The sequence below is a fragment of the Parambassis ranga genome, chromosome 5, assembly GCF_900634625.1.
Source record: "Parambassis ranga chromosome 5, fParRan2.1, whole genome shotgun sequence".
Classification (NCBI taxonomy): Eukaryota; Metazoa; Chordata; class Actinopteri; family Ambassidae; genus Parambassis; species Parambassis ranga.
Window position 1 is genome coordinate 12,776,938 of NC_041026.1, and position 25,212 is coordinate 12,802,149.

The 25,212-nt window shown below is 40.8% G+C and overlaps 1 protein-coding gene across 1 annotated transcript; it reads left to right on the plus strand.

The window, feature by feature from the left end:
* The first annotated feature begins 735 nt into the window (after positions 1-735).
* LOC114436119 (sodium- and chloride-dependent taurine transporter-like) lies at positions 736-22,503 on the plus strand. Its single transcript, XM_028406220.1, has 15 exons — positions 736-971; positions 8,944-9,173; positions 9,325-9,459; positions 12,917-13,005; positions 13,686-13,831; positions 13,943-14,075; positions 14,962-15,096; positions 15,820-15,923; positions 16,059-16,183; positions 18,597-18,709; positions 19,013-19,150; positions 20,533-20,635; positions 21,408-21,508; positions 21,687-21,857; positions 21,944-22,503. The coding sequence occupies exons 2-15, from the start codon at positions 8,945-8,947 to the stop codon at positions 22,100-22,102; spliced, it is 1,881 nt and encodes a 626-aa protein (XP_028262021.1). The 5' UTR covers positions 736-971; position 8,944; the 3' UTR covers positions 22,103-22,503.
* The last annotated feature ends 2,709 nt before the right edge of the window (positions 22,504-25,212 follow it).

Sequence of the window (25,212 nt, forward strand, 5' to 3'; positions counted from 1 at the left end):
TCAAGTCACTGTAATGTCCACTAAGTTCATATGTATGCATAAAATATTAAACAACAAACACCAATGAAAATAATCAATACAGTGAGAAATACCAGTTTATAATTTTCTGTTGAAGAGACCTGAAACCAGAATCTACAGTTTATTTCACACCGCCTCGTGCACTTCGGTTCATGGTGCGCGCATAGGGTGGCGGAGGGAGGAAGCGAGAGAGAGAGAGGGGGGGGGGAGGCGGGACCGCGCTTTTGAGTTTGAGCGTGCGCCCGTGAGAGAGCGTCAAGATACCAAGTAAATGTGCGGGGGGGAACTGTCACTTTAATTCTCCTTAACGATGCGTTCAAGTAATGCTCGTAAATCACAGATTAGCAAAGTTAGCGACATTTCTGTAATATTTAGCAGAGCATTTAAGTTAATAGATTAATAAACAGGCTACAGCCTATAGTAAATATAAATAATCAATGGTAAAGATATCTTGTTTTAAATAAGCGTGCCTATCACTGAATAGCCCAAACACTATCGTGTTTGTTTGTGGAAAAAAGCAACGCTAGCCCATCTGTCGACTACTCTTCCAAATGAACATTATAAGCAAATTAATGATATATATTTTATTAGCAACTACGGGCCGCTGAAGGAAACACCCACGCTTTACATTTTACAAACTTTCACCTGATGCTTTGCGTTTCCTCCACGCACTTACGAAAAAGTCGGATGCTGTTGGTTGGGCCCTGAATGCAGCACAGACACGGCTCTCCTGTTGCTCTGAGAGGAGGCAGGCCGGTGATTTTCCACTGTCTGTGGTCTTCATGTTTTAAGAGAGCTTATAAATAGGCTAAAATATTGGCTACCGGCGCGTCCAGCCTTCAGTCGGTCTCACGGACACAGGAGGACACGGACAAAAAGTAACGGACAAGGGACCGCGGCTCAAAGGACATTAAAAGGACAAAATAATACAAAACATCACATCAACATAGCAGGTAAATAGAGAAGAAACGACATCCTCATTGTTTGTCTTTAAGTATAATTCTTGGAAGGATGCTTGTTGTGCTTTTGCTCATTTTTCTGTGCTTTCTGTCAGAAGTATAATGTCACACATGTTATTTCTGTCTTCTTGTGATGAATGAGTGTTTTTTTCTTGCAAACCAGGTGCAATGGCCAACATTTAAATTGCACGGTACTTTGAAGGAGTTGCAGGTGTTTTGTGATGTGGCATTTGCTTGTTACTTGCTGTGGGTTGTTACTTGTGCAGGGATGGGTTTCCTGGTGAGGAAGCTGCGATGTAGGTTCGGGTTGTCTGGAGGCTCCTGTCCCCCGCGCGGCGCGGCGCGGGGTGTCTTGCGCTCAGGGAGGATCACTGGTGGATTTACGCTTTTACTAAAAGCATCAAATCCACCATGGCGTTTTTTTTTATTATTTGTATTTATTCATTCATTCATTTAAAAAAAATAAATCTCGTGTTTTCTTCCATCTGTCAGTTACAGGATATCAACACAGGCGTGCGTAAAAATGTCTTAAACAAAAGGTTTATGTTTGATGTGCGTACAGACAGTCTTTGTTTCTTTCATTTGGCCATTTCCCTCCATCCATATAGATGTACAGGCTTTGCAAACGAACTGGAAGTGTCACGTTGGCCCATTTTAGTGTTCTTTGTCATCATTTTGCTTCGATTAATTCCGTCGCTGAACTGTATGTAAGAAAGGGGAAGTGAAGCGCTCGGAGCGTTGAGAGGCGGGGATGCTGCTGAGCGCTGCTTCTCCTAACCACGAGTCTCTCTCTCTCTCTCTCTCTCTCTCTTAGTGTCTCTCTACCTTTGCCTCGCTTCCTCTCTTCTAATTTTTTTTAGTTTTTTTTGTGACGATGTAGGGGAGATTTTGTGAGAAAAGTAAATGACCCCCAGCCTATTACTGGGAAAGTAAATGGTCTCAACACCTCTTTCTGTGGCATGAATAGCTGCATTCATTTTTTTTAATGCATCCCTGAACATAATGTAATTGTTTCTCCACTGAGTGGCTATTCATTCTGGTGTCTGTTAGTGTCCTGTGAGTTAATATGTGACTCCCCTGTGTCCTGTAATGGCTGAGAAAAAAAGGAGGGGGGGGGGGGTTAATGAGAGCAGCTTAAGTATGTTTGGTTCCATTTTGGATCCGTTTCAATTTCGGAAAATTACCCAGAGTTGTTGACTCAGTGAGTCAAGCAAACCTGTAATGGAATGTGTTTCACTCACTAAACATCTAGGCGTCTATACTGGAAGACTGAAAATATATGCAGGTACTTCAAAACTGGATCTTCTAATAACCAAGCATCCAGATGTGCTACAAAATTGATGCTTTAATTCCGTTTGAAGCCTGATAGCTCTCTTGGTCTGACAACTCCATGAAAAGCTGATGTTAAAAGTTGTACTGTTTGAAACATGATAAACAATCACACTTGGTCAACATTTGAGGGAACTGTAGAAGATGGCAGGAAAAAACAAATAGGATCACACTTGTGGGACCGTTTCCCTTGGGTGCAGTTGGCAAGGATTCTCTGTTGTTTCGCCGCTGAGTGAAGCTGACTGGCAGATAAAACTAAAACGTTATGCTCACGCTTGTGTGGCCTCGAGTTTAATCTAATCTGGTAGAGTCCTTGCTGAGCTGATGTTCGAAAACTTCCAGATCACATAGAGGGTTTGACTAATGCTGTCCTTTTTTGGTTAGTCATCTTCCAAGTGTGACTGTGTGTTGCCACCTGGTGACGTGCGGTTGTGATTATGAGAAGGCAAACGGGAGCACATCAGACAAGCGTGAAGAGTCTGTGATCTGTATTCATATGTAAACCCTCCTTTGGCTCTCTCATACTGTGTAACAAGATATTTCAAGAGAAAAATTCAAGACTTACAGCTGTGGATGTTATAGGGCTTGCACAGATTGTGTAGTTTTGCTAACCACTTTGTTGTGTCAAAATGGACAAATTATGTAAGTGAAAATGTCCTGGAATGTGGTAGTCTTTGAGCAACGGTTGTTTGTCCTCACATCAGTCTGTCAAAGCAGCGCTGAAAGCTGCTGGCTGACTGCAAGCTTGTTTGCTGCTAAATGATTTATTAAGTGAGTAATCTGAGGTTAGTGGAAAGTGTGTGTGTGTGCGTGTGTGTGAAATCTCAGCCAACTTCACGGCAGCATTCCCAGAGTTGCTTCTCCAAATGAGAGCTGAGAAGGGTGGCGGGGGCCTAACACACTGAATAAAAACATCACTGAGCTGCTGTCAAACTTTTATGACTGTGTGTTCTTGACTCCGGCGCTGCCAATGTACATATTAACCAGCGTGAGCCACTGACCCACATAGACCTGACACACAGTCACATTTGTCCGCAATGTCGTCGGCGTCATTAGAGCTGCCCCATTAATCTTGTATGATTTTATACAATTGTGTTGTAGTTTGCAGCTAATGAAAACAGTTATTGGATCTTAGTTACCTCATTAGGTGGAGGGCAGTCAAGACATGTTTTTTTGCTCTGTGCCAGCTTCCTATGTCTCAGCAGAACAGCACCCCCTTGGGGTCAGGTATCATCAAAAGATGGTTGATTATTCTAAACGCTTGCATCAATAGGGATCATCAGGAAAACCTCATTCTAAATCACAGTCAGCACTTTTCAAGCAACTCAGCTGCTAATGAAGACTGAATGATACTGTCGAAAAACTCCTGAACAAAGCAAATAAGTCACAAATTCACTTTACACAGTATTTACCCTCAAATACTTGTAGATGTTGGAAGTATAACGTCACCTAACAGATGAGCGATGGATGATCAGAGCAACCTGAAGTGTGAAGTTAAAGATAAGGCGTTCTATAATGTCATGGCAACTGAACAGAACCGTCTACTGCAGAAGGCAAACGTGATTAAATTCAGAGTCTGCACCCTTCACAAGCACCACCAATTACTTTACAGCATTTTCAGCGGCATCTTTAAATTCAATCTTTCGCAGCTTGCAAAGGATCCCTGCGGCAGGTGCAGGTCTTAATGCAACCTATTCCACTTTAGGTGGAATAAACTGATGGAAATGGACACAACTGGAGATCCAACTAAAAATTCCTTTAAACACCAGAGAACGTTCAGTTTGGTCTTCTTACTTTATGAAGGCAAACCTGCACCAAATTCTTTGAGGGATGCGATTCGAAGATGGTTGGAATGTTCCACAAGTCAACGAAATGAAGAGTCTGAATGTCTGCAATGTCACATCATTGGAGTTCCACTTGTGCTGGGCTTCTTTCAGTGTATTCAGCAGACTCGGATGCTGCCAAGATGGCGCCAGCTGGAGCTTCAGCACTGAACTTTCAACCTGTTCTTCAGAAACCAGTGGGTCCTTGGACAGTTTGTCCTCAGCAGAAGAAAAAGTAATAGAAAAAGAGTACAAATTATCAGACTTCCTATGATATTCTGATGCTGACCAAGGACCATATGCGGACACATTCAGCACAGTCCCTCTTTTGTTGTTGGTCTTTAAAGAATCTCATGACTCAGACTTAATAGCAACAGAGTATTCAAGGATTTGATCATCTGACTCCACAGGATTCATGTGAAATTCCCAACTTAGCAGTTTGCGCTCTTCACAGATCTGATACTAGATAAATACAGGGGTGTAATAGGACCTGGTGTAATATTGCAGCAAGCATGGAATTCATTCCTGCAAATTAGCAGGGGATGTTGGACAGGATAAACTGCTTCTTAACAACTGAAGTCACAGTTTGAGCCTGACAAAAGCCCCCTTCTCATCTCAGGGTGCGTCATTTTAATACGGAACTGAATCATCCTGACCTCCTGTAACCTGTACTTCTAAAAAGCAGAAAAATAAAACCCAACAGTGACTGTTGACTCTAGATAAAACTGTCAGGTATGCAGTTTTTTTGTTAACTTTTCTACTTCCTGTTAACACTGTTAGCTCACTTATTGTCTAAAGTCATGCTGTCTTTAGCTTTTTTGGCAGCATCTTTTTTAATCAGCATGTGACTCTCACTGTCACATGTTGTCACCTCTTGTGGCAAATTCTTAGCAACTGATGCTAAGAATGTCCCTCCTTTCTTTTTAGGTGTGCCTTTTGCACCCTGTGTCTTTTTCACTTTCACCTTATCAATTACATTTAATACCTTTTACTCATTCTTCAACTTTGTCTTTCAGTTGACCATTTTTGTTGCCTCCCTCCCATAACTCTTCTCTCCATTTCCCATCTTTACTTTCCATTTTTATTTCTATAAAATGAAAGTGAGACAAATGGGACAAAAAGGTGTGTGTGTGTGTGTGTGGACGGATGTTGAGGATAAAAGGAGCCAGATGAGATGAGGCTGGGGAAATGGAGCATGTAAAGTGACATAAATTAAAATGAAAAAGAGAGAGATGAACAGAAGGAGAAACAGAGGAGGATGCAGAGGATATGGACAAGGGGTGTTAATGACGACAATGATGGGGACGAAAGAGGAGCAGAGACGATGAGGAAATGACACAAGAGGCAAATGGTCGGAAAGCTGAAGAAAGAGTAGAAGAAGCAGAATGACGTGTGTGGGAGAAAGAAGGAAGTGCATTAGAGTTACCTTCAAAGATTGCTGTGGATTATTTGGTCAATGAAAGTTGCAAAATATCCTCATTTGTCACTCTTACAGGATGAATCCAAACTAATGTGGCCTGAATAACCCTATTTGCTAAAATGAAATTTGTAATATCAACAAAAATGGGGAGAAGATGAGAAAAGAAAAAACTATGGAGGGATGGGGAAGGAGTTTAAGCAATGTGGAGCAGAGGGGGAGGAGGAGGAGGAGGAGGAAGAGGAGGGGGAGGAGGAGGAGAAGGAGGGGGGGAGATGACTGGATTTAATAGGCGGTCAGCCCAGTGGAAATGTACATGGTCTTAAAATAGGAGAGTGTGTTATGTAAGTGGGAGTGAAGTATGTGTGTGTGTGTTTTGTTGGCTGGGTTCTGGAGTCACTGCATGCTAGTCCAGGGTCTGGGTCCAGTGATCACCCACACACACACACACAGCACCAGACAATCAGTCTCTGTTTCACACCAGAGTTTTGGCCTTAACTTTTATTTCATTGAGGTTCCCACGGCCCATCCAGCTCTCCAGAGATCACACTCTGATGGCTTTTATTGCCTTCATAACATCCATAAGAAAACACTCTACTTGAAATGGGAATCCGCCGTTTGAGCTTCATCGGGTGGTGCTGTTTTCATGGACTGATCGGCCTTGGCAACTCCAGCTGCTCATGCTAACTGCTGAATTACATGAATTTTCCATCACTTATATGGGTCCAGATTTGTTGTAGACTACATATACCCTTCTATTATATCATCCATTCTCGTCCGATGAGGGATCATGATGCGTTCCCAGGAAAAGTAGGATAGAAACCAGCCCTCATCATGTCCTTGGTCTGCCCTGGGCTTTCTGTCCAGTTCAATGAGTCCTGAACACCTAAACCGAGAGGCATGAAGGAAGCATCCGTATCAGATGCCAGATTCCTTTCAACACAAAGGAGCAGCGGTTCCACTCTGAAATAACTTGACACAGCAGATGGTTTGTGACACACAACCATCTGGGAAGTCATCCTTGGAAACCTTTTGTGGAGGAAAAATACTTGGCAAGGGAGTGGATGAACCATCTGTCTATCACAGGCTAACTCCAGCCAATCAGAACATCAGCGCCTCAAAACAGGACTGTAACGTCTAGTGCTTCCTCATTGTAGCTGTGTGCAGCTTGAAGACTGACACCATGAATTGTCCTGTTAAAGCCTTGTTCTGATGATTATTACCTCGTGCAATGTCTAGAACCAGCAACTACTGGGGGCAGGATTATTTTGACCAACCGAGCAGCTGCTGGGTCTTTCTCTGTGGTCATGGAGGAGTTGTGTATGCAAGTGCACAAAGAGAGAGGTGGACATCAAATAGCTGTGAGACTTAGTTGTGCGTATGGGCCTACGTCAGAACCCTCTGCACCATAATCCACTCAATTCTATTGGCATGCAGTGTTTGGTTGATAGCTTGCTCCAATGTCATTCTCCAACCTTGTGGTGATCCCCAGGATTTGAGTCTGTGCCACCTTTTATACTTCTATTTTTAACATCAAAAATTCATTGAGCTGACATCATGACGTCACATGCTGCTTACGTTGCTCCTACAGACATCACGGTGATGGGGCACTTTTAATAAATCTGGCCTTCTGACAATAGATCAGCCCACATGTCCTACAGCCATTTACCGGTGCAAAGACGTGGCTATAAAAGCTTTCATGAACCTGATAAAGGTCACTGACAAACATTAACTTGTATTAACTGATGCACATTTCTGTATTTAATGATTTACTTCCTACTAATTTACTTCCTACTAATTCCCTTGTATGTCTCATTTAGCATGTGGTAGTTGGGTATCTTAACCAACCTTTTTCCTAATGTGGGTGTGGGACGTTTAAGGTACTGTGTTATGTGTTTGACTGTAATAGTTGTTCATGACTGTTGGATGTATGTATATATACGTTGGAATGACGCAACTGCGGAGCATGCGCAGTTGTAGTGTAACTATAGCAACGCTTGTTGCTTTGTAGTGCAGCTATAGCAACGGTTTGTTTTATTATTTCTGATTGCCCATCGGGACTTGTATGCCGTGTCAGTGAGTGGGCATTATTAGTTTTGAAATGTATTGTTTAAGTCAAAATGTTAGCCGTTAATAACTGGGTTTGTTCGTGTGTTTTATTGCAGGTTTACAACCTCCATTTATCTACTGTTGTTAACAGTTATCATAGACCTAATGGAGTCCATTGTCTCCCCATGCAGGAAATACTTGTGCGCGGTCTACACGCACACTTAGGCAAAGCTAGTGCTACAGTTCCTCTTTATTATTAATTATTATCCATCCAAAGTTAGTCATGAAAACAAATGTGTGCGGTTGTGAAATCATTAACTTTTCTTGAGGAACATCAGACATGCAATGAGATAGCACAAAGACTGTGTCACACAAATAGGTAAAAGGTAAAAGGAAACTATGAATAAAGTTTATTTTAATGGTCAGATTAAAAACTGTTTTGAATCATTTTGACATAAAGTCTAGAGGCAATGACCGAACAAGTCACATGGGATTTATCTGAAGCTTTGCCATCTCTAAATATCCTGCCAAAAGTCAAATTGAGAGTGAATGAATAAATGAACAAGGCAGACAAAGAGACAAAGCTGAGGGCGCAGCAGCCTGGCAGATGGAAACAGATAAAGATATGACATTTTCCAATGTGACAGACATCTGCTGACTACTAAGTATGTCTGCCTCTCTTCCTGACTTGGTGTTTTGCTCGCTCTCCTGGTCATTGCCAAGTGGAAATTTACAGTCATATAACTCTGATTGCTTTGTTATTGAGACATTTGACCAGTCTCAGGAGAGTAGGAATGAGAATCGGAGTCTTACCGTTTCTATACTGACTGCTAGCAAATGTTATAGTTTCATAATAAGGTCTCACAAAACATGAGGTGGCTCTAAGATGTAGCTTTTATTGTTGCTCCCTAACCTAACCAAACATGAATCACCCTCTCTAATCTCCTACTTTGGACTTTTGTCACCCTTTGCATGTATTGTCACACAGGCCAGTAGTTTAGGATTGCAATCCAAAATGGAACCATCTATAACAAACATCATTTCAAATGGTTTCCAGTATGGCTGTGATGTGTGTCCTTCTCCGTCTGTGGCCACAGGTGGAAGATGGCAGCCATCAATAAAGCCAAGAGTTTACATGTTCATCTGATTGACAGCAAAGAAGAGCAACCACTTTGTGTTCTGTTTTAAATAAATGCTATTATGTCTCCATGGATATAAAATGAACCAGAGACCAGTGTGGTTGTGTTCCTCTTTGACATGCTGCAGAATCTCAATTTAAGGAGGATCTAAAAGATGAGAAATACTAAGGTTTAAAATGATAAGATTTTTTTGTCTCCTGTTTCTACAGAATGGCTCAAAAAGAGAAACTTCAGTGTCTGAAGGACTTCCATAAGGACACTCTGAAGCCATCTCCTGGTAAGAGCCCTGGCACCCGGCCTGAAGACGAAGCAGAGGGCAAACACCCGCAGAGGGAGAAGTGGGCCAGCAAGTTGGACTTTGTTCTGTCTGTGGCTGGCGGCTTTGTTGGTTTAGGAAACGTCTGGCGTTTCCCGTATCTCTGCTATAAGAATGGTGGAGGTGAGTCCATGGAATACAATTTTAAAATGCCTATAACCTCGCAGAGATGATTGGAATTAGGGCCTGAGCACGAAACGTGCAAGAGCCCTATTGAAATGCAAGCGTTTATTATTCAACTTGTTTTTACACTGATGTTTCATCTTGTGTCCAGGTGCGTTTCTCATCCCATACTTCATTTTCCTGTTTGGCGGAGGTCTGCCAGTCTTCTTCCTGGAGGTCGCCCTTGGTCAGTTCACCTCCGAGGGTGGCATCACCTGCTGGGAGAAGCTCTGCCCCATCTTTACTGGTGTGTACCTCATCTACCTTGAATTTGATTACCTTACCCTTGTGAGGGAATGGTGGTAATTGGATGAAAGCAGGCATTAGTATACAGTAGATCTGGTACAGGTAGAGCTACATGCTGAGGACTGTGGCACAGTTAGCAAAAAGGTATTGGGAATATTGGAGCATTTTTCTTAGCAGCTAAAGTGGGAGACCAAAAACGGAAAAAGGATTAGCATCCACCCTATGACCAGAAATGTGACTCAGCTGCATTATAATGTGCAGGATGTGTAAATAAGAGCGGCAATGACATTTTATTTATGTTTACTGCCCTTCAAATGGCTCTTTGTGTCCAGCTACATCTCCCAAGTCACATGTTAAACAATAATATTGACATAAAAGGTAGGTTTATATTATATAACAATATTAAGTTTCTGATCTGATGATCTACGATCATCTTAATGAATACCCTTGGACCGTAGCTCCGCCCCCCCCTTGCCCTAGTCTTTGATAACTCTATCATTTGAGCGATGAGCACAAGGCGCGCCGTCATCCGCCTTTTCCTGTCCAATTCTAGATTTAAAATTTTTCCAGACCTGTGTTGTTTTTCACAGAGGAATGGCTGTGCAACATAAGGCTGAGTCACACCAGACTCTCCTCCAATCAGACTTTACCCTGCAGCCGTTACCAGGCAACCAGGCCTGCACTGGTACACCAACACACTGAGGCCTCTATTCTGCTTTAACCTTCTATCGCTCTCACCTTTTATTCTCTGATATTTCATATTTTTTATCTTTTATTTTCATCAACCCATTTTTTTTCTAATTTTCTTTTATTTTCACTCTTCCTTTTTATTGCACATCTTCCATCATATTTTCTTCCCTTTGTTCTTTCTTCTCACCTCCTTCTTCTCCTCCTGTTCATCACCAGCTGAATAAGGTTAATGTATTCATCGCTGTCTACTCCACTCGGGAGTATTTGTTCCTTTCCATTTTCTTTTTCAATATTTATGCCTTCCCTTCGTCTGGGCAGCTGTGTGTTGTTTTATGATCTTGATTTAATTATTTACTTGTGCTGCTGTTCTCACTTTCACATATACACACACACACATGGTCTTTCTTTCTTTCTTTCAGACACATTATCTTCTCCTTGTCTCGCACACACACGACTGTGAACAGAGTGTCCCGAATCACACGTTGCTACGGCAACAGCGCAGCGACACATCAGAGAGACGAATAGGAGAGAGGGAGAGAGAGAGAGCGAAAGAAAAGAAGCTGAGCAATGAGATCTGAGGAGCAGACAGCTGGATTGATAAAGATGAGGAAAATGGGGGAGGGATAAAGAGGAGAGAACGGAAAGATGGAGAGGCAAAAAAAGATGAGTAGAAAGAGAGGAAAGGCACCACTGTGCAAACTATTGCTGCCAACATCTTTATTTTTCAAGGGTTGAAAAGGGTCTTTATGTTGTACTCTGTGAATACAACAGATTTTTAGGTAGGATTTATAAAAGACGCGACACAAAAGACAAAAGAAGGAAAGAATATGAATGATTTAAGATAGTATGTAAAGAGACAAATAATGTCGACAATCTGAAACATAGTTTTTTCTACATCTTTCATCCTGATGTATTTAAACTCAGATTAGAGAGTGTGTGAAAAATATCACATATTACATATTATATTACGGCCTGATATGAAACACCCAAGAAATGTAACTACATGTCACTGCTGGGGTCTGTGGCAGCACCTATATATTTTCAGGTTTCAGTGACGACCTCACTCTTATCAGTTCAGAGGTTGTCCACACCATCTCCATCAGACACACACACACACACATACAGGAGCTGTTTCTAACAACAAACATGATTTTGTTGGTCTTGGCATCCATGAATGAACACACACTGAATGACCGAGTAAGTAAATACACAGGTAACACTGGTGGGCTTCGATTCTATCACTAGGCAACTGGTAATATTTTGCAAAACCTCAAATTATCACATGATCCTGCAGCAAACTATGAGTCATCATTTCAACTGAATATGTCTTGTTTATTTCAGTGGAAAAGAAATGCTAAATTATGATATTATGGGATAAATGTATTATTTTATTAAGCTGAAATGTTCCCAGTGCTTACAAACAGTCCTTTATTCTGTCTTTACAGCTGACATAACAGGAAGAACATGGTGGCGTCGACCATCGCTGTATTCCAGCTGTGGTTGATGGTACCAGTCAAACAACAGGGTATTGATTTCAGGGTAGAATTATTATTAGAACCGATGATAAATCTTACTCAAAATGTCCGATGATGAATTATTAATCATCACATAAAAAGTGAAGAAAAAAATAAATAAATGGATCAGTTGCAAATGTAAACAAGGAAGGCGAGGTCAGCCGAGGTCAGCAGATGAGCAACACAGAGTGACATCATGGAGGGGGATGCATCTGTTTGTTTGATCAGCACTGTACCATGTGATCTGTGCAAGTGTGTGTGTGTTCAGAGATGCTGGTAGCTGAGTAATTAAAAGGACACGAAGTGATGGTGAAAGACATTCATTCATACACACACACACTAAGACACAGATGGTGAAGAACCACTTACACACTTTCTTCATTACTTTGGATGAGTGGCCGTTTGTCGTCTGTGCATACAAAACATGTTCTAATATACTTATGAGGACCATAACCTAAAACTAATCCCTGTGCAGCTCTTGATCCAAATCCCTGTTCCTACACCTGTTCTCATTTTGGGCAGGATTTTCTCATCTTTTATACCCTAGAACACACACACGCGCGCACACACACACACACAGCCTTGATCCTGTGTTTGCCATCAGCTTTGTGTCGAGGCCAGGTTTGACATGATGAAACTCAGCTGATCGCTCTCCTGAACATGTCAGATGAAAATTGAAGTGCAGGGCAACACAGCTGAAGGTTAAAGAACTAAAACACGATTGCTTTGGACCTTGAGCAGGCTGAATACCCCCTCTATACTGATATTTATGATGACAATCTGATGTTTTTAGAAAAAAAATGCAGCACACAGTAAACGGGCTCGTTCAGTATGTTACATAAATAATGTCCAGGTTCACCCATTGAAAATAACTGTACTCCCTTCAAGCTCTGTCAAGCTTTTTTATCTTATCTAAGACCCAGTTTATCATTATTGACCATTTGTATTTTAACACAGTGTATTGTTTTTGACTTTTATCTACTGAGCATGATAGATGTGTTTTCATTACCTAAAATGGGACCCTTGTTTCATAACTTCTACATCCTTTTTTTTCCGGCCGATCACAATACAGTGATGTGATGAAAGCTGCCTTTTAAATGGAGCTGAAAATGTCATTCATCTGTCACAAAGACAACAAATCTACATTAATCCTACAGCAAATTGCATGTAGAAATAAGAGTCCAGACGCCGTGCTTCAATCTTCTTTACATGTAGAAATAAGGATTTCATCACCTAAACCTCTCTTCTCTGCAGGTATTGGTTACGCATCCATTGTGATCGTGTCCCTGTTGAACATCTACTACATCGTCATCCTGGCCTGGGGCCTCTACTATCTGTTCCAGGTAGATTTAAGGGAAAAAAGGAACAAAAATCATCTTTTTGTGTTTTTCACTTTAGTATGGATTGATGTATGATTTACATTGTAGATGTACTACACTGTAGACTTCAGTTCTTGACCTGCTAAGACACCGGTTCCCAACAGAGGGCTTGTTTTTGTAAGATTGTCAAAATAGATTTACAAGTATCATCTTTCATCTTCTCTCTAATTATCAGTAAACTAAGAGTGTGAACCAAACGAAAAGTTATTAATGTCAATTCTTGTTAATGAAGATGTGAAATTGATCTTTTATCATGTATTTGTCTGGATTGAGGTGGCTCAGAGCCCTCTTAGATGCAAAGGAAAACATCAAGGAAACACTGTTCTGGAATGTCAGTTTTGCAAAGACTCTTGGGTAAAAAAAAAAGAGAGATGCTAACAGCACCTAAAATGAAAAGTTAGCACAAGTCTGTTGAAAATTGTAAAAACTACATCACATTTGCAGGTTGATGAAATAGCTCCACCTAATTAAAATAATAAATAAAATAATTTCTGGTTAACCCAAAAATGGGTGGAGCCAAAGTGGTAGATATAGTGGTAATAAGCATGTTTTATTTTTGCAGGATTAACTTGCCTGCCTGAAGTGTCCAATCACTGAAGTGCAGTTTTAGAATTAAGTTGTGCATTTATGTTTTTGTATTTCAGTGCTTTCAGCCTGAGCTGCCCTGGGCCAAATGCAAGCAGTCCTGGAACACTGATCATTGCATCGAGGACACCTACCGCAAGAACAAAACCCTTTGGGTGGCTGCCAACGCCTCCAACTTCACCTCCCCCGTCACCGAGTTCTGGGAGTGAGTTACATAAAATCCCACACATACCTGCTCAATTGCATAATCACAATCGCACAATTCATGTCGTCTGTCATGTGAGAATTTTGATGAAGTTCTCCTCTTGTGCCACAGACATAATGTACTGGGTATCACCAGTGGTATAGAGGAGATAGGTCCTGTGAAATGGGACCTGGCCCTGTGTTTACTGCTCGTCTGGGTCATCTGCTTCTTCTGCATCTGGAAGGGAGTCAAATCCACTGGAAAGGTACAAACATTCACACTGTATACACATTTTTTTTCTGGAAATACAAGCACTTACTTGCCCCATTATCTTTAGTGTAAAAAAATGTGAAAAAAATCGGGACAGAGCTCATATGATTTTCTTTTTCTTCTGTAGTCTTACCACGAACAATGTGCGCTGTGTTTAAAACTTTGTTGGGTGCAAACACATTTGCTTGCATTGTTGAGCATTTAAAAGCCTTTACAGAATATGCAGATGAAATAAAATGTTAGCTTTTTGTCATAGGCATCATAGCTGATAATGATGTTTGAGTTTTAGGCTATATGGCAGTGAGAATACTGCCCTCAACATCTGGTTACATTTAGCTTTCCCCTCTCCACCTCACAAAAATATCCCTTTTATGAGTGGGCATTTCTGCACTGTCTACCCATTTTATACAGTATTGTACTATGATTGCAGCTGTAAGTAAATATGCATACAAGGAACATTTCCGACCATGTTAAATTGCTGCTACGGCAACAACAACAACAGTTTTCCCCGAGACCAGAGGCGATCAATTCCAGACGGCTCTTTTTATAGCCTCAACACTCTTTATTGATTGGTCTGGCCTGATTTATGTTCCGTCTATGTTTATGTTCTGCTTGCTCCAAGTTGTAACTCTGGTAATAAAGTCACTCCTACAAGGCCAAGTGTGGTCACTGCTCTCCACATAACAGAAACTGATACACAGCTATTGATTTAAGGGACAGCCTGTGGTCTGTTGATGTCATAATTCAGGAAATACGTTTGAGAGTTCACACATTTATCAGACATATTTGCTATAATGGCACTGGAGATATTACCTGCTTGGCCAAATGACAAATTAAAGAGTGGAAAATAAAATGTGTTTGTGTGTGTGATCTTCACACAGGTGGTCTACATCACAGCCACGTTTCCATTCGTCATGCTCATCGTGCTGTTGATTCGTGGTGTGACACTGCCAGGTGCTTCTGACGGCATCAAATTCTACCTTTATCCAGACCTCTCTCGCCTGAAGGACCCAGAGGTAGGTGTGCTGCATGAACAACAAACCCAGCTTCACTGAGCTCGAGTCAAAGGTCTGCCTGACTGGTCATACAAGGTCCAAAAATAAAATATGTAATGCAGGATGAATTCGAGCAATTTGGGACAAAAAGTTACAAATGCTTAAAGCTACAGTGCAGAATCTTTGTATTTCGTTATCATGCAAAGCCTGCTGACACGTGTCGCCGGTTCACTTGCTTACCTACATTTTTGAGGCATCTGAGAGCCGCAACGGTAATCTCAACATTTTGACATTTTTCAAGACAGCCAGAGACTACCAGAAACAAGCAGCTAACTAGCTTGTTTCCTTTATTTTTCAGACAGCAATCTTTTCTCCGCTGTCTTTGTGGCCTTAAAGCCTTATTTTCAGACAACAAGGCTTCTAGTTTCTGTAGCCTAGTATGTTGCTACACACACATGTTGCCACTTGATCTTGGTCTTTCTGGTATACTGTTAGATACAAAGATATTTACCTTGCCCCTACAGACTTAGATATAGAATGACTTACCAAAGGTTTATATTCTGCACTGTAGCTTTAAAGCATCAGTTCATGAACTAAAGATAAAAGGAAAGCAGTGGAGCTCCTGGTAAGTTTTGAGAGGGGTCAGAAGCACAGCACTGTGTGCATCATGCCCCTGTACTTCCCATCATCAGCAGGCCTCAGCCTTTCTGTCCCAACTCTCCCCCCCCCCTCCTAACTCGGCAGGTGTGGATCGACGCCGGCACCCAGATCTTCTTCTCCTATGCCATCTGTTTGGGCGCCATGACGTCCTTGGGAAGCTACAACAAGTACAAATACAACTGCTACAGGTGAGGCGTCAGATTTCCGTGAGGGGGGCGTGGGGAGTTTAGCGGTATGGGAGAAGAGGGGAGGTGGGTGGGAGGGGTAACGGGATCCTTGTGTGTTCATTAACAAATCCTCCTCATGACATATGTGTGACATAGGGACTGTTTGCTGCTGGGAGCCCTCAACAGTGGTACCAGTTTTGTGTCTGGCTTCGCAATATTTTCCGTCCTGGGCTTCATGGCACAAGAGCAAGGGGTGGACATTGCTGATGTGGCAGAGTCAGGTACGAGGGTTCTGTAAAGGCGGCAGTGATGGTGGGCGCTGCTTCCTGGTTAACAAAAATTTAAACAACAGTAATTACAAAGAAAAAAACAGCAACGAAACACAAAAACAGAGAATTGGCCTGCAAGTTGAATGGATTCCCTGATTAATTACAAATGACGGCATCGGAATATGGAAGCTTCCGCAATCAAACACTACTTGACAAATGCAGAATGTAAGAAAATTTGATCCTTGTGTTAGCGCTCCTTAAAATAAAGCCCGTTGTGGCTAAGACAGAGAGAGAAAGAGAACTGAAGGTAACCAGAGCATCTTGTGCCAGCGTGTTGGCTAAAACATTCAATGAGAGGTGTGTTTATTTTCTATACAACCAACTAACATCATCATTGTTGTGGCTCCTTAATTGTAATTATTAGTTGTCTCTATTTTGTGTTTTATTACACCAGTGAGAGTTAGCAGCCTTATTTGTTTTGTCCTGTCTGTTCTCACAGCCCTCTCAGATCTAGTCTCATTACATCACAAAGAAAGAGAAAGGACAGTTTTACCGCTTTGGTTTCTGAAGCCACATGAGATTGAGAGCATTTGGCGAAGCTTCAGTGGAACTCTTAAGCGTTAATATCTTTTCCATGGAGACAGTGCACCTTTTGGTCAAAACTAGCCCAGTTTGTCTGTGGAATTCATGGCTGCTTTTCTGATGGAATCACACAAGGATTTCATCTGTGCTTGTTTTCTTTATTTTTGTTGTAAAAGCCAATGAACAGATGACTCATTCTGTTAATGCTACCATCAAAAAAAGGTGTTAACACACCCACAAAGAAGTGAAAAGGGTGATTTTTAGGCATTTTGTTTGACCTCTGGTGAGACACAAACTTTTGTCCTGTGACTTCTCTTAACGCCCCAAAGGTGTAGACATTATAACTTCACAAACGATCTGTGCTGACAGTCCAGTCGATACAAATATCGCACAGTTCTGCTAAACCAGTTTTCAGAATTGTCCGATGTCAGTTGTGTTTGGCGAATGGGCTGGTGCTACACAGCTAGCTGGAGAAGCTACGCAAAGTTACAGTTACAGTTTTCTAGCCTTAGAAAGTGTTTCTTGCCTCTTCCAAATGCACCACCATGCATATTATTTCCAAAAATAATGTTTCATGTGGTCAGCCGGAAGCTGCAGGGCTTTGCTACCTTACTTAAGAAGTATCAACCTCTAGTCAACAATCCCAAGAATGCATACGCACTCTGCTTGATTCTGAATAGAGTAGTGTTAGGGTTAGGCTCTGTACTATCTAAAATGCCACACGGTGTCACTTTTGTTGACCAAAAGAATGTGTGTAATAGTCGGGCACTGGACCGGCATGGTTTCTTGAGGTAGTATAGGTTTGATGTCTGTTCTGCGGGCATTGCCCCTCTCAGAGATCGGAAGGATTTTTTTTATTCTAGTCAACGCGGTGTTTGGTTGGATGCCTTGTCATAATCTGCTACCAAAAAAAAAAATGGAACATATTTATTTACATATCTTGCTCTCAGCTGCAAATGCTGTTTTGCTGTTATGGCTGCTTCCTTGTTCCTTAACTTCTGTTTTTACAGTTCCCAATGTAGCATCAACGTCAAATTAGACCTCATAAAAAGAAAACAAAAAAAATAAGAAAAAAAAAAGCTGAGTTTGCTTTTTTATTGGACCACTCACTTTGCATCTGCTGCTGTTTTGCAATGGTCATTTTGCATTCCTCCATAGTCGTCAATGCTTATTTCAGTCAGGGATGCAAAATGGCTCGAGTGATGTAGGTGTACTTATACTGAAATGAAATGTGCTTGTTTCACCTTTAGCGGCAGTTTAAAGTGAATCAAGCACATCGTACGGAGGTTTGGTTCTTCTGTATAATTTCTGAAATGTTTATCATTTTTGTACGATCTTTTTTTGGTAACTCCACACAACACATGTATTACATACAGCCCATTACAGCGTATATGCTGAATGCTTTATAATTTCTTTTACTTCTACAGAGTTGCAGTTACATGATACTCAGAAAATGTACTTTTTATGTTGTTACTTTATTGTACTTCACATTACTATAGTTTGTTTTCTGCTATTGTAATATTCTAGTGTGTCCTTGTGAATGCTTTAAAGTAATGTGTTGCAAGAAAGTGGTAAGTAAAGATGCGCATCAGATAGATTTGTAGCTTTCACACCACATACATGTTCTTAGTGTTGTAGCTAAAGTTTGGATTCCTATCTTGCTCTGTGTCTCCATTGTTTGGGGCTTCTTTTTCCCCCTCCACAGGGATGCAGATCAGATGAGCTTATCATATGATACTAATGTTGTCCTTCCACCACACCCCTCTCTGTCTGATCTCTTACCTTCCCTCCCTCCCTTCCTCCTCCCCTCTCTTCCCCCCTACTTCTCCTCCTACTCCCGCAGGTCCAGGCCTGGCGTTCATCGCCTACCCCAAGGCTGTTACCATGATGCCTTTTCCTACACTCTGGGCAATTCTCTTCTTCATTATGCTGCTGCTGCTTGGCCTCGACAGTCAGGTTGGTAAAACTTTCACAGGAAGTGCTGACAGCTGTCAAACTGATGTTTTTTTTAGGGCGCCACTGAAACTGTTGGTCAGGGTTAGAAGCATGTGATGTGCCATCTTATTATTTATCATTAAAGTGGGCACACACACTGCCTACATACTTGTGTGTGAATTTAAACTCACACACACTACATGAAAACAAACTTGTGAGCTTAGGCAACTAGATTCCGATTCACACCACAGCCACAGCTGCATCTTTCAAAAACAAACGGCAAACCAGACGTGTGTGTGTGTGTGTATGTGTGTGTTAACGCAGTTTGTGGAGGTGGAAGGGCAGATCACATCACTGGTGGATCTGTATCCGTCCTTCCTAAGGAAGGGTTACCGCAGAGAGGTCTTCATCGCTATCATCTGCTGCATCAGCTACCTGCTTGGACTCACCATGGTTACCAAGGTAACAGCACACATTTGTTTTTTAAAAAAAGGGCAAATTCATCACTTCTTAACTACAGTATCCCATCGAGGATTAATTAATTGCATTTACTGTACAGCATATAGTACTGACCAAATCTCAGGCTCCAGCCATCAGACAGCTATTAGTGTCAGTCCCTGGAGAGATGACAAGGGAGGCGGGGCTATTTATACCAGTCAAGTCATGAGAACTTCCCTCCTCTTGTATTAATAGATACAGTAGACCTGATTTATGACTACTAAATCTTTTTTTTGCTTCCTCCGACTCTGATCTATTTCGGTTCATGGATTTTTTTATCACTTTTTATCACCTTACCTGTCCTGTAAGTGAAGCTGCTGACAGCCCCCCCATGTGTTGCACCACACAGATTCATTGATGTTGTACCATTCTTTGATTCTTTGAGTTTATGTTTATATTACAAGGGCTGATAGGCAAATATATTATTTAATTCATGAAAATCAGCTAATGCAAAGTAAATACAGCAGCCAGAGGCCTGTTACGTTGAAGGACTACATTACCCATAATGCAACAAAACAGGCACATAACTGCTGCAGTTGTAATGTTCACTGAAGTTTGCATGTGTCGGCTCTCCGGCACAGCTTAGAAGGAATTCACTTTAAATGTAACAATCAGTCTGAGCTTTTCAGCACAGAGTGCCGTGAGGGAAGGTCTATCGATCCCTCACGCCCTTTAAAGTTTGAAATCTTGACCTTTAGTGAAAGCATTATTAGGTCGATTAGAGCCAAATCAATAGTTTTCTGTTTACATTTGAGCGGACTGGTGTTGACAGACACAAGATAAACATTGTTAGGTGCCAAAATGTCAGACTGTGGTTTAACTTTGTTGCTAAGTTACACTAAATTGAAATAAAGAACAAATATTTTCCATGCTACGAAACACAGACAAATGAAACATTTCAATTTAAATATAAAAGTGCCCCCCCTCTTCCTCCTTTTTTTTACATCCATCCACTGCTTCACAGCAGCTGTTTTCTGTTTTCTGTCCTGCCCCGCTCGCTCTGTTCTGGTCTTTCTCTCTCACCCTCCGGCTCTCACCATGACAGCATCTTTTTATGGCAGCGGTGGCCTGGTTCAAGTTTAAGGTTCCCATGATTTTTAACAGTTTCCATGGTGGCACAGTGTCTGTGTTGTCTGTTTTATAATCTTTTATCCACAATTATCATGTCATTTACAGTCGGTTCACGGTTTAGTAGGTGTTTCTTCAGCTGATTAGGGTCACATGCTGGAAGCCACATAAAGACAGATGCATGGGTCATGGTTCTAGTTGAAGTGTGTTAAAAAAGGAACTGAAAATGTACCTGTGATGAAAATGATGTAATGCGTACATCTGCTGTCTGTCTGCAGGGTGGCATGTATGTTTTCCAGTTGTTTGACTACTATGCAGCGAGCGGTGTGTGCCTTCTGTGGGTGGCATTCTTTGAATGTATAGCTGTTGCCTGGGTATATGGTAAGTACCACAATATATTTATTTGAGAGGAGTTAATCTAGGAGTCTAGTGAAAACTGTATGTAGTAATATCTCCAAAAAAAAGAAGAAGAAAAAAATAACTATTGTTCTTAAAGTTACTGTGCCACACCATCGTCTCCCCCTTCTGGCTGTAAGAGTAATTACACATACATTCTAAACAAGTGCGTATGATAATGTCGAGCTCTTATTTGATCGGTCACAGGATAGAACATTAGCCTGTGGACTAAGCTAACTTAGCATGGATCTATCTGAACTGAGAGGCCAGCTTACATCATAGCTCTGGTGTTTTGTTTTTGGTTAATGGTTATATTTTATTAAACAATAACATATATATACAAATATTTCATGCAGATAGTAACCAATAAATTACATTTACTCATCATTAAAAACAACATTATTGATTTCTCTGCATTTTAGTCCTGAATTCAAGTCTCAGACTTTCTAAAACTATGTTATGCAGTGTTTGTCCTGCACTTTTTAGTGGAGTGTAGTCCTTCCTCTGAATGCAGAGATTTTTCTTTATGAGAAGCATCACATATTATTTTTTTGCATGCCTCCAAAGATCATATTTGCTGTAGCCTTCTCTCTGTGTATGGATGGTGGTGCCTCTTATTATTAGCTTTGAAACTAGTATACCAAGGTGTATGGGATGTGCTACAAACATAGTCCCACCTTGCCTTTATCGGCTTTGTAGTAGTGTGGTGCTGCTGGATTCTGTTACTAAGCAAAGAATTGTTTAAATGTCTCCGCAGGCGTTGATAATTTCTATGATGCAGTTGAGGACATGATTGGCTACAGACCAAATCCTTGGATGAAATGGAGCTGGACTGTTGTCACTCCTTTACTGTGCATGGTAAGAGCTTCACAGAGTCCTCAGTTCTGTATGCAGCAACAAGAGTTCAACTTCTTCTTCCTCTTTTTATTGCACATCTCTTCTGCTTCCTGAAACTATAATTAGTCATTTTGTCATGTTTGCTTTGTGTGTTATAGTCATAGGCAAATACCAAACATGTGTTTTTCTTCTACTCCAGGGCTGCTTTATTTTCTCTTTGGTCAAATACAAGCCATTGATGTACAACAAGGTGTACCAGTATCCTGACTGGGCTGTTGGAATAGGTTGGACTCTGGCCCTGGCCTCCATGATCTGCATCCCCATGGTGGTTGTCATCAAGATCATCCGATCTGATGGGCCCCTCATCGAGGTGGGTGAACCATCCATCGGTTTGCTTTTGTTTCCTGTGAGGCTGGCTCAGATCAATAATGGAGTCTTCTTCTTCCCACCTTGCAGAGGATTAAAGCAGTGGCCGCTCCAGTTCGTGGTGGGGCCAGCTCCCGTCCCGCAGACCATCGTGGCCCTAAGGATCTTACCTACCCACTGGACCCCAATGGGAACAAGGGTCTCCTGATGAAAGCCCCTACCCACACCATCGTAGAAACCATGATGTAAAGGATTGAGGCGGAGGCTCTCCATGAGATCGCTCTCCTCTCCTCTCCTGTCCTCTAAAATGCTTCTGAAGCTAGCTAGCTTTCTGTCTGTCTGTCTATGTCTTTCTGGTGGACTGATAAGGGTTTTAAGAATAAAAAAAAAAGTTCACATTTCAGATCTTTTAGGAATACTTTGGAAGTAGCTTGGTGGTTCTCTAAAGAGGGTAGCCATCACATTTCAAATCTATTTCTGAATTACTCACAAGCCTATATTCATGTGACTACTGTTGTCTTGTTTAAAGGCAAATTAGCACCAGCCTCTAGTCATAACGCTGGCTGACCTCTATTCAGCCACTTTTACAGATAATCATCAAAAGTGGTTATAGAGTCTTAAGTCAAACAGCTTTTTGTAGCCACAATATAAATATATATATATATATATATATATATATATATATATATATATATATATATATATATATATATATATATATATATATATATATATATATATATATATATATATATATATATATATATATATATATATATATATATGATTTATATATATATATATATCTTATATATATATAAGATTTCTGTCTGTGGGTGAACTTATCTGAAGGCATGTGCCATAGGGTTCTTCTATTCCCTGCTGACATGAGATGAAAGACAGAAGCACTGTATGTATTTGTTTTCTTTCTTTTCTTTTTTTTTACACTTTGTCCCCCTTTTTATTGAGGAAAAAACTAAATTAAAAATGTGGCTGTCATAGGAAAATCAATTTTTAAACTGAAGAATTATAATCACATCTACAGCCACAGAACCTTAAAGCGCTTCTCTGCTGCCTCTTTCCTGTGCAGCTAACTAACACACATACATTTTTATGCAGTGATAACAACCTTTATCAAACCAGAATTCTGGTCCTTTAAATGCACCTTAGCACAATTTTCCCATCTTCCATAGTCAGATAAACTATGGGTCCAAGAAAAAAAATGAACACATGAGAGTGTGTTCCTGCACAAAGAGGTATCTGAAAGGATTTGAAGTGTGGAGGTTGAACCCTTGAGTGTGTTGTCTGTGGCGTACTGTACAGTAGTAGCTAATCAGTCTATCTATATCTATCTCTTTATCTATCTTTCTCCGTCCTAGACCAGTTTACAGTACATTAGTGACTGCACTAGGCTCTCTTGGCTTAAATTTTGGATTGGATTTGTTTTTATTTTTCCACAGAGGAAGTTACATTATTATTATTATTAGTTTATTTTTTTTCCTCTGTCAATGTTTAGATTTTTTTATTATTAATGTTATTGGTATTCACTATTGAATTGCTGTAGTTTTACATAGAAGAAGGAACACGTCTTTTCATCTGGTGAAAATACTAAGCTGTTATACAAATCATACATTTTACAGTGGCAGCCATTGTAGTATGGTCCTCATTACTCCAGACTGGTCTGTCTTTAGCATTACAAAAACAAACAACGCAGCAGGTCCCCCCCCCCCCCCCCCCCCCCCCCCCCCCCCCCGCAAAAAAAAAAAAAAAAACACACTGACACAAGGTGTGTATGGGTCAGCAAACGGGTTTAAAAAATGGGAATTCTACAATGGCTCCATCTGTAAGGTTGTTGTAGGTGTTAGGGGGGTTATAGCTTTTTCCTCTTCTGTAAATACCAGGACAGTATTTAATTTGGTTAACATCTGCCAGACGGGGCACTGCAGTTAACAGCTAAACAACATGTCACTGACTCTGTGATTCAACCACTGCTTGGGCAACCACTTAAAAAAAAAAAAAAAAAATCAGCCGGTGTCAAAACACCTTTACCGGACACTGTGAAATGTGGTAGCTGTCTGTAGACATGTCGGTGAGTAACAGAGTTTTGGTCAGTCGCTGTGCAGTATTTATCAAAATGTTTCAGAAAAAGTTGGGTAAACTGAGACCAAAAAATTTAGTAAGAACACCCAAAAAAACCTACATTTGGTAAACATATATGCAGACGATAAAATGTTCTTACTTTGTAATGATGCTGGGTTGTCATGGCAACATCAAAACTCTGTTAGTTATTGCTCTGCTGTCCTCTGTGTCCCAAAACTCTGGCTGATTTTTCACATCAACAAAACTGCGTAACATTCATAATGATTTATTTAAAAAGAAAAAAGGGGGCCATAATGTTGAAAATGTGAACCGAGAGCAGACTATGTAAAAAAAAACAAAACAAAAAAAAACTGTGTAACAAGGGGTTTCCCATGTGTATGTGTCACCAGCGACCATCCACTCAGGACCTTCTTTGTAGTGCTTTTGTCTACTGTACAGCTGCATTAACCCAGCATCCCAAAAAAGGATTAGGCTTTTCAACTGTGGGTGACAAAGAGCTACAATGGTAGCAATCACAAACTGATGTTTCCGTCCAGCTTGAAAGGCCATTAGTTCAGTTCTTTGCCATGCAGGATGGAAAATAACACCTTAATTGCCTGTTTTATCCACAATCAATATATATATATTATATATATATTGAGAGGAGGGAGATTTTATTGCACCTTATTTGTGTAATTTGGATCATTTCATATCAAACAATGAGGCCAAAACCAAACAAAACACTGCCAGCTTTGTATTCAGGGTTCTCACTGGCCTCTCCTGTGAAAAATATCAGAACAGACATATTAAAATAGATCAGCACACACAGTTGTACAGTACAGGAATGTGACCAACAACTTCACATCCGAAGTGAAACCAGGGCCTCGTTTCATCTTTCATTGAAAGCTTTGATATTATTTTTTTGTCAACTCATTTCTTCTAATAGAATAAAGTAGTTGATATCATTAAAAGGGATTTGTGAAACCAAATCCACACCAGACATCTATTTTCATACAACTTTTTTCCTATATCTTTGTACAGCTAAGCTCCCATTGCAGACCTCCCATTTTATTACAGATACAGAGCTTCATTTAATCATACATATTTTTTTGTACAGACCTGGACCTTGGTTTTCTCTAAAGGATCTTTGCACTAAAGTGACAAATGCAACTATAGCACCACTGTATCTATAAAGTACGTGTTGATTATCTTGTATTTAAGATGGGACTTGTCGCTATGGCAACAGAAAATGGTGACATAGGACAGTTTTCTCTTGTAAA

Coding starts and splice junctions, on each gene's coding strand:
- LOC114436119 (XM_028406220.1), top strand. CDS start 8,945: ATGGCTCAAAAAGAGAAACTTCAGTGTCTGAAGGACTTCCATAAGGAC. Junction 13,832..13,942: donor CCCGTCACCGAGTTCTGGGA/GTGAGTTACATA, acceptor CTTGTGCCACAG/ACATAATGTACTGGGTATCA. Junction 20,636..21,407: donor AGCTGTTGCCTGGGTATATG/GTAAGTACCACA, acceptor ATGTCTCCGCAG/GCGTTGATAATTTCTATGAT.